The 13,080-nt window shown below is 55.9% G+C and overlaps 1 protein-coding gene across 2 annotated transcripts; it reads right to left on the bottom strand.

The window, feature by feature from the left end:
• Positions 1-624: 624 nt before the first annotated feature.
• On the bottom strand, positions 625-12,847 carry CASC3 (CASC3 exon junction complex subunit). Of its 2 annotated transcripts, XM_054281659.1 has the most exons (14): positions 12,571-12,847; positions 10,616-10,643; positions 10,291-10,328; positions 8,681-8,839; positions 8,453-8,604; positions 7,634-7,810; positions 6,745-7,430; positions 5,192-5,256; positions 4,921-5,035; positions 3,879-3,977; positions 3,121-3,335; positions 1,877-1,999; positions 1,626-1,702; positions 625-1,058 (listed from the first exon to the last, which is right to left on the bottom strand). In XM_054281659.1, exons 1-13 carry the CDS (start codon positions 12,841-12,843, stop codon positions 1,667-1,669), a joined length of 2,166 nt encoding a protein of 721 aa, XP_054137634.1. In that variant the 5' UTR covers positions 12,844-12,847; the 3' UTR covers positions 625-1,058; positions 1,626-1,666. The 2 variants fall into 2 exon arrangements, with proteins under 2 accessions (XP_054137634.1, XP_054137633.1); XM_054281658.1 differs by lacking the exon at positions 1,626-1,702.
• Positions 12,848-13,080: the final 233 nt, after the last annotated feature.

Raw genomic sequence — 13,080 nt, 5'->3', positions numbered from 1 at the left:
GCGGCACACAGAGCCAGCCAGGACAGAGTGGCACAGCTGTGGTGGTGACAGTCACCCCATGGGGACAGCAATCCCACAGGGGACACAAGGCTGCTGTGGGGAAGCGAGGCAGGAGCTGGAGCAGGGCTGAGATGCTTCCTCGTGAGGCCAAAGCCCAGCCCGGTGTGTTGGGGCGGGTTCCAACACCCTCCACAGCTCCACCAGCAACACCCAAGTGCTGGGAGCAAACCTGGCCCTGCTGAGCTGGTTTGGGTGCTGGCTGGGCTGCTCGGGCAGCGTCGGGGTGCTGGGTGCCCACAAACCTCCCCCTCTCTCTGTGCATTTGGCAGAGGGAGGGTGGAAACATCCCCTTGTGCTGCTGGGGGTGGCAGGGATAGGGGTCACCCTGTGGGTTCCCACCTGAGAGCTGACACACACCAGCTACCAACAGTTTTGCTGGGAAAAGAATCAGGAGGAGCTCCTAAGTGGTTCCTGCCCAGGCAGTGCATTCCTGACAGCTTCCCACGGCTCCATTGCCCTTCCCCTGCCCCAAAAGTGGCAGAAACCAACTTGCTAATTGAAAAGAAGAATAAACTGAGGTAGGGGGGATGTCACTGCTGTTTACCCAAACAAATAAAAACGAGATACCCAAAAGAAACAAATCAGCTTTACTGAAGGAGCTGCTTCATTCCTTAAATAAAAACAGAGACCACGATCAAGCCAGCAGAGTTGGACATCCCAGGAGGGAGCGGGGAACGTTTAGTAACGGGGAGAAGTTGGGAGAACTTGTGGCCAAGGACCGACTTGGGGTTGGTTCTTTGGCGGCCCCAGCACGGGGGAGAAGGGGAGTGGGCAGCAGCAAGATGGATTTTGGGAAGGCACAGCTCAGGCCATGGGGGAAGTGCCTGGTCCTGAGCACAGTGCAGGTGGCTCATCCTGCTGCCTCACCTCCACGCAGGGAAGGAGCCATTCCAAGGAGCAGCTTTCCTCCTTGCCCAGGGGCTGAGTCTGGTGCTGGGATTCCTGGGGCTGCGTCCCTACGTGTTGCTCCTCTCCTTTGATTTTTCACCTTTGCTGTCCTGGGAAGGGGGAAAGAAGGAAGAGCAGCAGAGGTTTAGAGCCCCCCAAACCCCTACATGGTGGGGACAGTGCTATGGCTGGGTCTTGCCAGCAACCCCCCTCACCCACCTCTCTGGGCACAACCAGCCCCCCTGGGCCAACCTCTCCTCATGGTTCCAGATTTTTCCATCACGAGGCCTTTCCAGGGCCCCTCCATCAGACAATTTGCTTCTCAGCCCTCCCCATGTACAGGAACCCACCAGCACATGCCTGCCCGGGTCTGGGCTTGCTTGGCTGCCATACATGAAGGAGATATGGAAAGGGAAACCAAAAACACACATGGCATTCCAGCACGCTCACACATGCACAGCTCACAGCACTGGAGCAAGGAGATCACTCCCAGCACAGGGAAGCACTTGCATCCTGAAAAACCTTTAACTCTACTGCCTGAATTATCTGCTGAGTTCTCAATGTTTATCCTTCCTGCCTCCTAGCTCCTCCAACCAGGGCTGGATTTTTCCCTCTCAAAATCATCCTGTTTTCTACCCTGAACAAATAAAATAAAAAAGAGCCAACTTCAGACTTACTTTTTACGTGGTTTTAGTTTTAAAGATTTAAGTAACTCAAATTAACTGGAGCCCTGCTTACCACCTGCAACGAGAAGCTGAGGTTTGGGACAGGTCAGAGATGAGACAGTTTAAGATTTCCCCTTACAAAAGAACAAGGTTATTTTTTTGGGGGGGATGGGAGAGGAAACTGCAGCCTCACACACACACACACACACACCAGTGACATCTCACACACACACACACAAGGAGCAAAGGTGAGGGGATGGTACCTCTGGAGGGGGTGGCTTGATGGTCACAGGCTGGGACGTCCGGCGGGGCGGGGAGGGCTTGGGCTGCACCTGCTGCTGGACAGTGTTGTAGTAGGTGACCCCCCCATAGACCTGGGACTGCGCCTGCAGGAGCAGCAGGGTCAGAGCTCCGGGCTGGGGGGCCCTGTGAGCCCCTCCTGGCACCCACTGGGGCTGGACAGCTGCCCCCAGCCAGAGCCAAGAGGGGCTGTGCCCCCCAGACATCAGCCTGCGAAGCCACTTGTGTGTGCCCAACCCTCACCAATGTCCCCCAACTCCAGCAGGGACAGGACCCCTGCAGTCCATGGAATCCCTGAACTTCCCAACAGCAGCTTTTCTGCCTGGACACAGCTCCCCCGCACATCCAGCCCTGCAGCCTCGGGGGAAAATGCCCTCAAAGCAGGGTGAGATCCTGCTGGGATGGGCTGGAGCAGTGGGAAGGGCAGGGATGGCTGGCAGCTCAGGGAACATGCAGCTCTCCAGCCTTCCACAGCGTGTCAGCCCTGCTCCAGTCACAGCCTGTCGGCCCTGCTCCAACCACAGCACCAGGATCTGGTCTGCTCTGCTCTCATCTGCCTTTCCAAGGATCTGGGCTGATCTGTCTCCTCTGGGATTAGGTCCATCTGCCTCCTCACAGGGTCTGATCCTCAGAGAGATCCAAACCAATCTACCTCCTCAGGGATCTGATCTGATCTGCCTCTTCACAGGAATCTGACCCATGTCCCTACAGGATCTGGTCTGATCTGCCTCCTCAAGGACCCAATCCAATCTGACTCCTAAGGGATCCGATTTGATCTGCCTCCTCACAGAAACCTGATCCATGCTCCTACAGGATCTGCCTCCTCAGGGACCCAATCCAATCTGCCTCCTCACAGCCTAGCAGTGACCTTAGATACCAAGCTGGGCCAGGGAGCACGAAAATCCATCCCCATGCTGCTCACACCAGCCTCTACCTCCAACAGAACTGACCTCCAAAGCCATTCCCAAGGGATCCTTGGCTCAGCAGGGCCCTGGAGGGGCTGTTTCCCTGCTCCATAAGGGAGCCCCTCAACTCCACACCCCCCAGGAGAGGATTTCACCCAGTGCCTGCCACGCTCGGGGAGCCATGAGAACGATCTTTTCTGGGATTCCATCAGCCTTTGCACATCCTCTCCCAGGAACACCTCACATCCCACACCACCCCACCTGCTCCTGCCTGGGGAGGAGCCACAGCACACCCGGCTTACCTGAGTGTTGGAATAGAGATGAGGAGGGGGCGGAGGGGGCAGAGCTCCAGGGGGGTAGGGGTAGCCAGGATTGCCGAAATTCATCACTCCAGGGGCAGAGAAGTAAGTCGGAGTGAGCAGCTGCTGCGGCGGGGGCTGCCCCGGGGGCATGGACACTGCTGGGGGGTACAGGCCGGGGTTTGCCATGGCTGGGGGCGTCTGGTGGGGGTGTAAACCTGCAGGTGAGCCAAAAAAGAGCGTCCCAGGGTAGCAGCAGGAAGGAGCACGCTCTGCTCCCTGCTGGGGAGGGACACAGAGCAGCAGAGCACAGCCCCCTCCCCAGTTCCGGATTCAGCGGAACCAGAGGTGGCCCCACAGCAACTCCACTGCAGGAAACTATTTGTGTGGGCAAGCAGAGAACGTGTTAGACAGCTCCCAGTTCTGCTTTTTCCTGAGCTACAGGGCCAGGGAGTGAGGAACCAGCCCAGTGCCCACGGAAGGGAGCGGCCCAGCCTGCTGAGGCCCCACAGGGACCTGCAAACATCCAGCTGGGAGCTGCCAAAGGGTCAGCTCCCCTTGTCCTGCACTGCCTGGAAGCTCCAGAAACATCTATTTTTTCTTTCATTAAAACTGATACTGGTTCAGCCTCACTGCAGGAGGGAGTAAGTCTCTTCCATGTTGTCGAAATTAAGGAAAATGGATTCCCCTCTGTGATAGAGGCTGTGGGAGAGCAGAGCTCTCTGTTGCCCAGGTCCAGGGGTGTCCCACTGGCTCCTCACCTGGATGAGGGAGGTGCATCTCCGGCTGCACAATCATCCCTTGGGGCGGCAGCGGGGCTGGGTTCTCACCGTGGGCGTAGATTGGTCCCTGGAATTGTACTGCAACAACACATGACAGGCTGTGAGGAAAAGCTCCGTGGAATTTCAGTCCCCTGCAGCTGGGCACACACAGCCCAGCCTGCCCTGAGGGCTCCCACAGCACACAGAGGCTTCAGGGCTCACAGATGGGACATGCTCCCTAAAGAAAAGCCTCCTACTCCCTTTAGAAAGCAGGAAAATACTCAGGGAATTTCTTCTCTAACACTTTAAATGTTGGAGGGAATTCCTAATCCATCCCCAGTCCTGTTCTCTCCATGCTCAAACGTCAAAGACCTGATTTAAAGTTCAATTTTAATCCCAATTCTCAGGAAGAATTGGGGTGTCCTAAGAGCCCTGGCACAGAGAGGGGATAACACTGAGGATAATTCCATGGGGTTTAAACACAACCAGGCAGGCTCCCAGCTGCCTTTTAGCCACTGTATAAGAGGACACAGTGCCACTACAACAAACAAAAGAGAAGATAAAGTCCCAACCGCAACAGGAGTGGGGGTGATCCTACTGCTGTGGGATCCAGTTGCTCACATGGAGCAGGGATCACATGGAGCCACAAGAGCAGGAAAATACTCAGGCAATTTCTTCTCTAACACTTTAAATGCTGGAGGGAATTCCTAATCCATCCCCAGTCCTGTTCTCCCCATGCTCAAACGTCAAAGACCTGATTTAAAGTTCAATTTAAACCCCAGTTCCTCGGAAGAATTGGGGTGTCCTAAGAGCCGTGGCATAGAGAGGGGATAACACTGAGGATAATTCCATGGGGTTTAAACACAACCAGGCAGGCTCCCAGCTGCCTCTGAGACACTGTATAAGAGGACACAGTGCCACTATAACAAACAAAAGAGAAGATAAAGTCCCAGCCCTGAGAGAAATGGGGAGATCCTTGCTCCAGTTGCTGACATGGAGCAGGGATCACATGGAGCCAGAGGAGCAGGAAGGAAACACTCACGTGGGTCGTAGTAGTGCCCTTCCACGATGCTGATGTGCATGGGGGGCGCAGGCTCCGGCACGGGGGGTCTCTGTCTCTGCGATGAGTAGCGCTTCACACGCCCCCCTGGCACTGCCTGTGAGAGTGCAGGGATCAGGGGGGCTGTGGGGCACCCCAGAGCCCCAAACCTCCCCTGGGTCACCCCCAAACACCCCCAGAATGAGCCTGTAATTAGCACAGCCCCAAGGGAATGAGAGCCCGCGCGCAGTCACGCTCGGGGATCACGCGTTACCATCTCCTCCATCCGGTTAAACTGCGGCGCTGGCCCAGTTCCCACGTGCACATGGTTGGGAATACCTGAGGAAGGAACACACTGCTCATTACTGGGGTTGGTGCTGGTTCCCAGGCTGGAGCTGCCTCACCCGGGGGCGTGGCTGCAGCTCAGATCCCTCTCCCATGACATGGAACCTTTGGACTTCGTGGCCCCAGTGATTTGAAATATTCAGGGATAAATTAGAGGCTGTTTTGTCGCTGCACATTCGTTCGTTTCAGGCATTTAGCAATGCCTAAATCCTGTTTCAAAACTAAATCCACAGCTTGAAACTCAGGTCCTGCTCTGAGCTCTGTGTCTGCTGAGACACAGATCTCTTCCAGGTGGATCAAGGATCCATGTGGAACCTGAAGCTGCAGTTTAAACCTCTGCAGGGTATAAACACTTTTGTCACAGGCTCCTTTGGATTCCAACAGCAAACTGAATCCATGTGAATTCATAGCACAGTGAATTTTAAACCATGGCTTAAAACCCCAGTTTTTAAATTCACAGCAAACTGAATTTGAAACCATGGCTTAAAACCAAGGTGATCACAGGTGATTCCAAGGGAGGGAAAATGGATAAAACAAACACTGGAAGTGCTCATGGATCACTGACAGAGGGACACAGAATGGACGGATGGGAACCAAATGCTTCCCAGAATAACTCCTCCCTCCTCTGCAAGGGACAAAAAGGGACAGCAGAGTCATCATCCTTCTCACAGCAGAACATGTACCTGCAGCCAAGAGCTGGCCTCTGGGAAATTTGGGAAGGTGCTTCATTTTTGTGCATTTAAAAAAAACCCTAAACCAGATAATCTCATCACTTTTGAACTTTGGACATTTCCATCCTGTCCAGGGGTCTGCTCTCACAGACTTCACAGTGCCACCAGTACCAAATGATTTCTGGTTCCATGACCTCAACCTCACAGACACTTATGAAAGCAGCAAGTCGCTTCCCTCTCCTTGCTCCAGTTTTACTCCCCTTGGGAAGCATTCTAACACTTCCCAGCACAGACTCTAATTCTGCAAAGGGATAATTATACCTGGATGACCTCTCTGTGGATGTGCAACTGGAACTGTCCTCAGCTGGCACCAGAGTTACTCTGTCCCATGTCCCTCTCTCCTCCCAGGCACAAAGGGATTTGCCAATCCTTGCCAGGCCTTGGCTGTTGGTAATCAAACCCCAGTGCCAGGAAATGAGCTGATAAACACAAAAAAGTTCCTTTCTGCTCTGAGCAGGAATCACAGAGCCCAGTTATTGATCCTTATCTCGTGCTCTCCAGCAGCAGGGGTCAGTCTTGCTGACTGGGATCCCTTCTATCCTTCCCAGCCCTGATTCCATTCACCTACACAAAAATGTTTAATTTCCCTTTTTCTCTGCTGTTTTATCCATACTGCAGCACTTTCTCAGCAGGAACCACCACTCTGCACCCACCCTGGGACAGGGCTTGCACAGAAACAGCTCAGCTCTGACCAACTGCACAGATAGGAGGCCCTGGGCTGCTGGAAAAGCAGGAGGCTGCTCCCACTTACCCCTCAGCTCCCGGGGTGGGATGAACTGGGACTGCCCCGGGCTCCAGTTCTGCTCTGTCAGGTTCATCTGGGTCATCTCCTGCTCAAGTCCATCCACGCTGGATTCCACTGGTGACTCCCAGTTGCTCTTGGCTGCCGTGGGGGAGCTCTCAGCTGGCGTGGCTTTTGGAATCACAGGAGCCAGCCCCTCAGAAGCAGGCACCTCCTCTGCCAGCTTCCCTGCCTCCCCAGCCTTGACTCTGGTCCTTCTTGCCCGGGAATAAGATTTCTTCTCCACTGGTCTGTCCGGTGGCGGCTGCACAGCATCAGCACCCGTGGCTTGGTTTTCCAGAGCTCCCTCCTCCTTCCCAGGGCTGCCATGGACGTGTCCCACCTCCAGCTCAGGGGACGTGTCCCTCGATGGGCTCTGCTCTGAGTGCTTCCCACGGTAGCCACCCTCCTGCTTGGCTTGTTCCCCGTTCCTGTGCAGCACAGTGGCCTCTGAGGCTCGGTAGCCTGGACGGGTGTCCTTGTAGCCCCCCATCCTGGGGTAGTTCCTGGCATTGGGCATCCTGCCAGCGCTGCCAGAGCTGCGGCTGTTGTAGGAGCGTGGGGGAGCCGAGGGGCTCTTGGCACCCTGGTGCCTCGGGGGCTTGGGGGGCCTCTCGTTGGACCAGTTGGGGTCTCGCTGAGGGGGACTGCCAAAGCTGAGGGAGAAAAACAGAACAATTCATTAGGAAGAAACCCCTGGGTGGGAAGAATCACTTGTGTTAGGGAACACCTTCCCAGCACGCACATCTAGAAATCTCAGGAACGTGGTCCCACGTGACAGAGCTTTCCCTCTTTGCATCCCCAGACCTGTTCCCTCTCCCCAGGACAACCCAGGCCCTGGTGTGACCCTGGGGCTCACCGTGGCTTGCGCATCCTGCGGGGTTTGATGTCGTCGGGGTTGTGGGCTGAGCGGATGTCGTACCCATAGAGAGCAATCAGCTCCTGCCTGGTCTTGGGGGCCTGCTCATCCTCACGGAACTTGTCGTGTTCCCAGCGCCCCTCGTCCTTCCACAGCTTCCGCTGACGACCCTTGGGCCTGGAAAAGGGGCACAGGGAGGAGCAAGGGGCTGTAAGGTCATGATGTGGTAGTTTTGAGTAGTTCCATACAGAGCCTGAGCATTCCTGGGGCAGGGAATGCACAGGAGGCAGCATCCCTCCTTCCTCCCACTCCTCCTGGCCAGCAGCTGCTGGTGACCCTCTGCTATTTGGGAAAAGCAGCTGCAAGAGTCACTGCTGCCTGGCACTCCTTCCTCCTGCTCTTCCTGCCCAGCAGATGCTGGTAACCCTCTGCTATTTGGGAAGAGCAGCTGGAAGAGTCACTGCTGCCTGCCACAAGGCTTTTTTGGTGGGTTTTGTGCATCTCTCCTTCAAAACAAAGAGCTGAAGTGTCCTGGCAGGTAATAGAAGTACAGACCTTCCCAGTTCCTCCCACTCCTCCTGCCCAGCAGCTGCTGGTGACCCTCTGCTATTTGGGAAAAGCAGCTGGAAGTCACTGCTGCCTGGCACAAGGCTTTTTTGGTTTTGTGCATCTCTCCTTCAAAACAAAGAGCTGAAGTGTCCTGGCAGGTAACAACACAGACCTTCTCAGTGCATCCCACTGAAGGAAGGAGCCCTGCTGCCAAAGCTGGCCTGGAAGCTGGCCTGTCCCTCCCAGAGCCCCAGGGGGACACTCACATACCTGACCTCCTCCTCCTGCGTCTGCCCTCGGAGGTCGTGCTCAAAGAAGAGCCCCTTGCGCGGGATGTACGCCGGGTTCTTGCGATCCTCATCGTCATCCAGGTGCTTGGGAACCTTCTTCCCAACCTTCTTCTCCACAGGCTCGGTGCTCTCCTGTCAGAAGCAGGGAGCTCTCACCACTGCAGCAGTCCTGCTGCCAGCCCCCAGCCCGGAGCCGTGGGACACCCACCTGCCCGTCCCCGCTCTGCCGCTCGCCCGTCACCGCTCCCTTGGCATCCACCTTCTCACTGCCCTTCTCTCCTCTGGCTGCTGACTCGCAGGAATCGTTGCTGTCCTGCTTCAGCTCCACCTTGGAGCTTTCTTCCTCGCTGTAATCCTCTTCCTCTGCCTGGGAGACACCCAGCGACTCAAACGTGCTCCGTTATCAACAGATCTGCCAGGAATCTCCCCAAATCTGGAGTCAGATCCGGCAGCAGATTGCCCAGAAATTCCCTCAGTTGTGGAGTGAGATCCCTGCTCCAGCTGTTAGACATGACTTTTCCAGAGCAGATGATTAGCTCCTAAAATTATTCCTATCCCCGTGTTTTTACAGGAAAAGCAAAGGTTAAACCCAACCTCTCTAAAGAGGGAGGATTCAAGAGGTTTTCTGGAATGGAGCTGGGATCAGGTGCCCCACAAAGATGTGACATCCCACCACTCCAAAAAGGCTCCTACAGACTGGGAGCACTGGTGATCTCAGGCCCTTCCTTCTACACCGAGGGCCCGGATCCAGCCAGGGCCACGTTTCCAAGTTCCCTGGAGTTCCTCAGCTGACTCACTCTGCTCAGGAGCATGACCTGGTTTCACCCCCAGGAGCCTCCGGAGGCTGGAGCCCAACTAAAAATAGCTCGGGGTGATTAACCAAACCCTGCTCCATTTTCCTCTTTCAACACAGCCCTTGCACATCGCCTGCTCCCGGTGTTTACGCTGGGGAAGCCCAGGCTGGGCATTATTTTTAGGTACAGGAACAGAGTCATCCTGGCAAGGCAGTGATGCAACAACCCCGCTGCCACTGGGAGCCTCCATGCGGGATTCCAGGCTGGAAGAGCTCTGGGAGCTGCCCCAACACTTCTGCAGCCTGCAGTGCTCCTTCCTTGTTAATGGCATGGATCAATTCCCAAACTGAGGTTAATTCCCAAATAAACAGCTTGGATTTCCTCTGCCTGGTGGTTTGGATGGTCTCTAGCCACTGTTTCCCTCAAGATTCCCTAAAACACAGATGGATTTTCCTTAGAAAGCCTTCACTGTAATTCTTAAGACACCAGAACTTCTCTAAACTCCTTGTAAATCTCAAGAAAGCTTTCACTATAATTCTTAGACACCAGAACTTCTCTAAACTCCTTGTAAATCTCAAACTTTAGAGTTCTGAACTAAAAATCCAGGGGAACCTGCAGCCCCCCAGGCACGGGTGGGATGGGATTCCTTCAGCACCCCCTAATTCCCAAAGTGCATTCCCCCCTCCAGCTGCTCCCTCAGAACACAGGGAAGCCCCTGGGATGCTCCCAACCACCACTTTGCTTTTGAATTCCAACTAATTAAAACCCAACAAGCATCCCACAGTCCTCCCACGCCCTTCTTGGCCATGGCAAATCCAGTTCCCAGTGTGAGAGGAGCCAGGAGGGTTTTTCCCTTGCACACACTGGCCCTGCACCCTCCCCAGCAGCACAGTGACACTGGTCCCAGTGCCAGGGGCTGGGAGTGGAGGAGGAAATTTCCTCAGGAGACAGAGGGAAGGGATCCAAGGACACAAATGAAATTCCATGGGAATCAGGGGCTCAGCAGGACAGGGGTCAGCCTTACCTCCGAGTCCTCGGCGCTTTCGTAGTCAGAGAGCACGGCTGTGGGGAGGGAGAGGAGTGGGGTCAGGGCAGGGCTGGACATGGCTCCTCTGCCATGGGACCAAACCCTTCCCAAAGGGAATTTGGATGCCAGCAGCACCCTGGATCAATGCCACAGCCAGCTATGGGGAGCAGGGAAGAGTTTGGGACACTGTCCCTGTACCCCACATTTGCCTGCTGTTACAATATTTGGCATAGCAACAATCACAGGATTGTTTGAAAAGCTGTTTTGTCTGGTTTTTACTTTTTTTGCACACAAACAACCCTGCCCAAGAGCCATCACTCACCATCTCCTTCAATGCCATCCTCACTTTCCTGCAGAGAGAGAAAAGTGAGGGGTGTTAGAGGAGGGGAGCGCAGCAGCCAGGTCCTAGCAACATGGAATCATGGATTCACAAAACCGCAGAATAATGGAATTGTTTAGATTGGAAAAGATCTTTAAGATCAAGTCCAACCTTCAACAAACACCAGCCCCATGTCACCACTAAACCACGTCCCCAAAAGCCACATCCACATTTTTTGTACACTTCAGGGAATTGGGCAGCCTGGGCCAGTGCCTGACCACCCCTTCCATGAAGGAAAATTCCCTCAGAACTTATTTTCTTAGTGTCTACTACCCTAATTCCTTTTCCAAACAGCTGTTCTTTTGTCCCAATGTCCATTTTTCCTAACACCCAGCATCCCATGATCCCACACATGATAACAACAAGGTCTGGCCCTGACCCTATTGCATCCACCCATGGAAGTTCAGCTCCAGTGACCAAGAAGAAACAAATTGGAGCCTTTCTAAGGCTCCAAGAACCTTCTAGAGCAGCAACAGTGGGGGAATACGGAGAGCAAAGCACAGCCTGGTGGTGCTGAGGGTCTCCAGGGAACAGAGTGACAGTGACAGTGACAGGGGAGCCAGGATCCCTCCCCTGGCAACCAAGAGCCAGGGAAAGGGCAAGAACAGGGAATAACAAACAGAGGCTCAGCTCAGGGAAGGGGCTGGAAGAAGCCAACAGCTCAGAGAAGGAAAAGTGCTCAGTAAAACTGCTGCCACGAGAAGCTGTGGCTGCCCCATCCTTGGAAGTGTCCAAGGGCAGGTTGGACAGGATTTGGATTTAACTGGGATAGTGGAAATTGGTAGAAGGTGGAACTGGATGAGCTTTGAGGCTCCTTTCAAACCAAACCGTTCCATGATTCCAGCATGAAGACAAAGATCAACCCAACTGTCCAGAAACAACAACCCCAGAGCACCAACAACCTGACCAAGGTGATGACATAAATCCAAAACCACCAGAGAAAAACACCCAGGGAGTCAGGGGGAGCTGGAAATAACCAGCCCTGGAAGCTAAAACAGGAAAGAGCTGGAAATAACCACCAGCAGAACCCAAACCAGGAGGGAATTGCACCTGGATGTGAACTGCAAAGCAGAATTGCACGGTGGGGGGAGAAAGCAGCACCCACCCCTCACCTGCCCTTGTTGCAGGGACCCCAAGAGCAGGAACAGCACCCCAAGAACAGGGATGGGATCTCAAACTGGGGAGATCCAGCCACAGGGAGCCAGAGCAAAGCCTGTTCCTGGGGGGCTGCTCCAGCCCAGCTCTCCCCCTCACATTTTGGGGGGGTTCAGCCCAATTCCCCCAATTCCCCAGACTGGTGCTCCCCCAGCTCTCCACCCTTCACTTTGTGCCCAGTGTCCCCACACCCTGCAGGTCCTAATATCAGTGCCCCTAACAGCAGAGTCTCCCCAGGTCTCTCACTCCTCCCCAGGGACCTCCATGGAGACCAAACCCCTTTCTCTGTCCCTTTTAGGGACCAGAATCTCTCTCTCAGCACTTCCTTGAGACCAGAACCCCTCTCTCAGCCCCTCCCTGCACTCGGTCCTCAGTGTCCCCAAGCCCCCCGCCATCTCCAGGTGCTCAGTGTCCCCAAGCACCCCGCCATCTCCACGCTCCTCAATGTCCCCAAGCCCCCCTCCCTCCCCAGGGTGCTCAGTGTCCCCATGCCCCCTCCCTCCCCAGGGTGCTCAGTGTCCCCAAGTCCCCCGCCATCCCCAGGTTCCTCAATGTCCCCAAGCCCCCCGCCATCCCCAAAGTGCTCAGTGTCCCCAAGCTCCCCGCCACCCCCCGGCTCCTCAGTGTCCCCAAGCCCCCCGCCATCCCCAGAGTGCTCAGTGTCCCCAAGCCCCCCGCCATCCCCCGGTCACACTCCGCCCCCCGAGCCCCCCGTTCCCGAGCCCCCCCAGTCCCTCACTCACACACTCCGACTCGGCCGCGCTCTTCCCCCCGGCCCCACCGGCGCTCTCCGCCCCACGGCCCCGCGGCCCAGCCCCGAGGGCCCCCGCGGCGCCGCGCGGCGGGCGGTGAGACAACCGGGGCGAGCCGGACCGGGAACGGGAGCGGGATCCGGATGCCGAGCGGGAGCGGGCGGAGCGGGGGGAACCGGGAGCGGAGCCGGCGCTGTCGGAGGCCGCCGAGCCCTCGCTGTCCTCGCTGTCCTGCGAGGCGCGCTGCCGCCGCCGGTCCGCCATCTTGGCCGCGGGGCACCACGGGAACGGCGCGCGCGCGGCCTCCGCCACCCCCCCCCCCCGTCCCCTCCTCCGTTCCGGTACCGCGCCCGCCAGGGGGCGCGCGCCGCGCGCGCCGGTGACGTCACCGACCCCGCGGAAATGACGTCACACCCGAGGGCGGGTAAATCATCAGCACCCAGCGGCCTTTTCCTTGTTTATTGTAAAAAAAAAAAAAAAAAACCAAAAAAAACAACAAAA

Source organism: Melozone crissalis, unplaced genomic scaffold, assembly GCF_028551555.1.
Source record: "Melozone crissalis strain CALT ecotype California unplaced genomic scaffold, PUWL_Pcris_2 ptg000032l_1, whole genome shotgun sequence".
Classification (NCBI taxonomy): domain Eukaryota; kingdom Metazoa; phylum Chordata; class Aves; order Passeriformes; family Passerellidae; genus Melozone; species Melozone crissalis.
The sequence above is the reverse complement of the archived record's forward strand: the minus strand, read 5'-3'. Positions and strand labels throughout refer to the sequence as shown.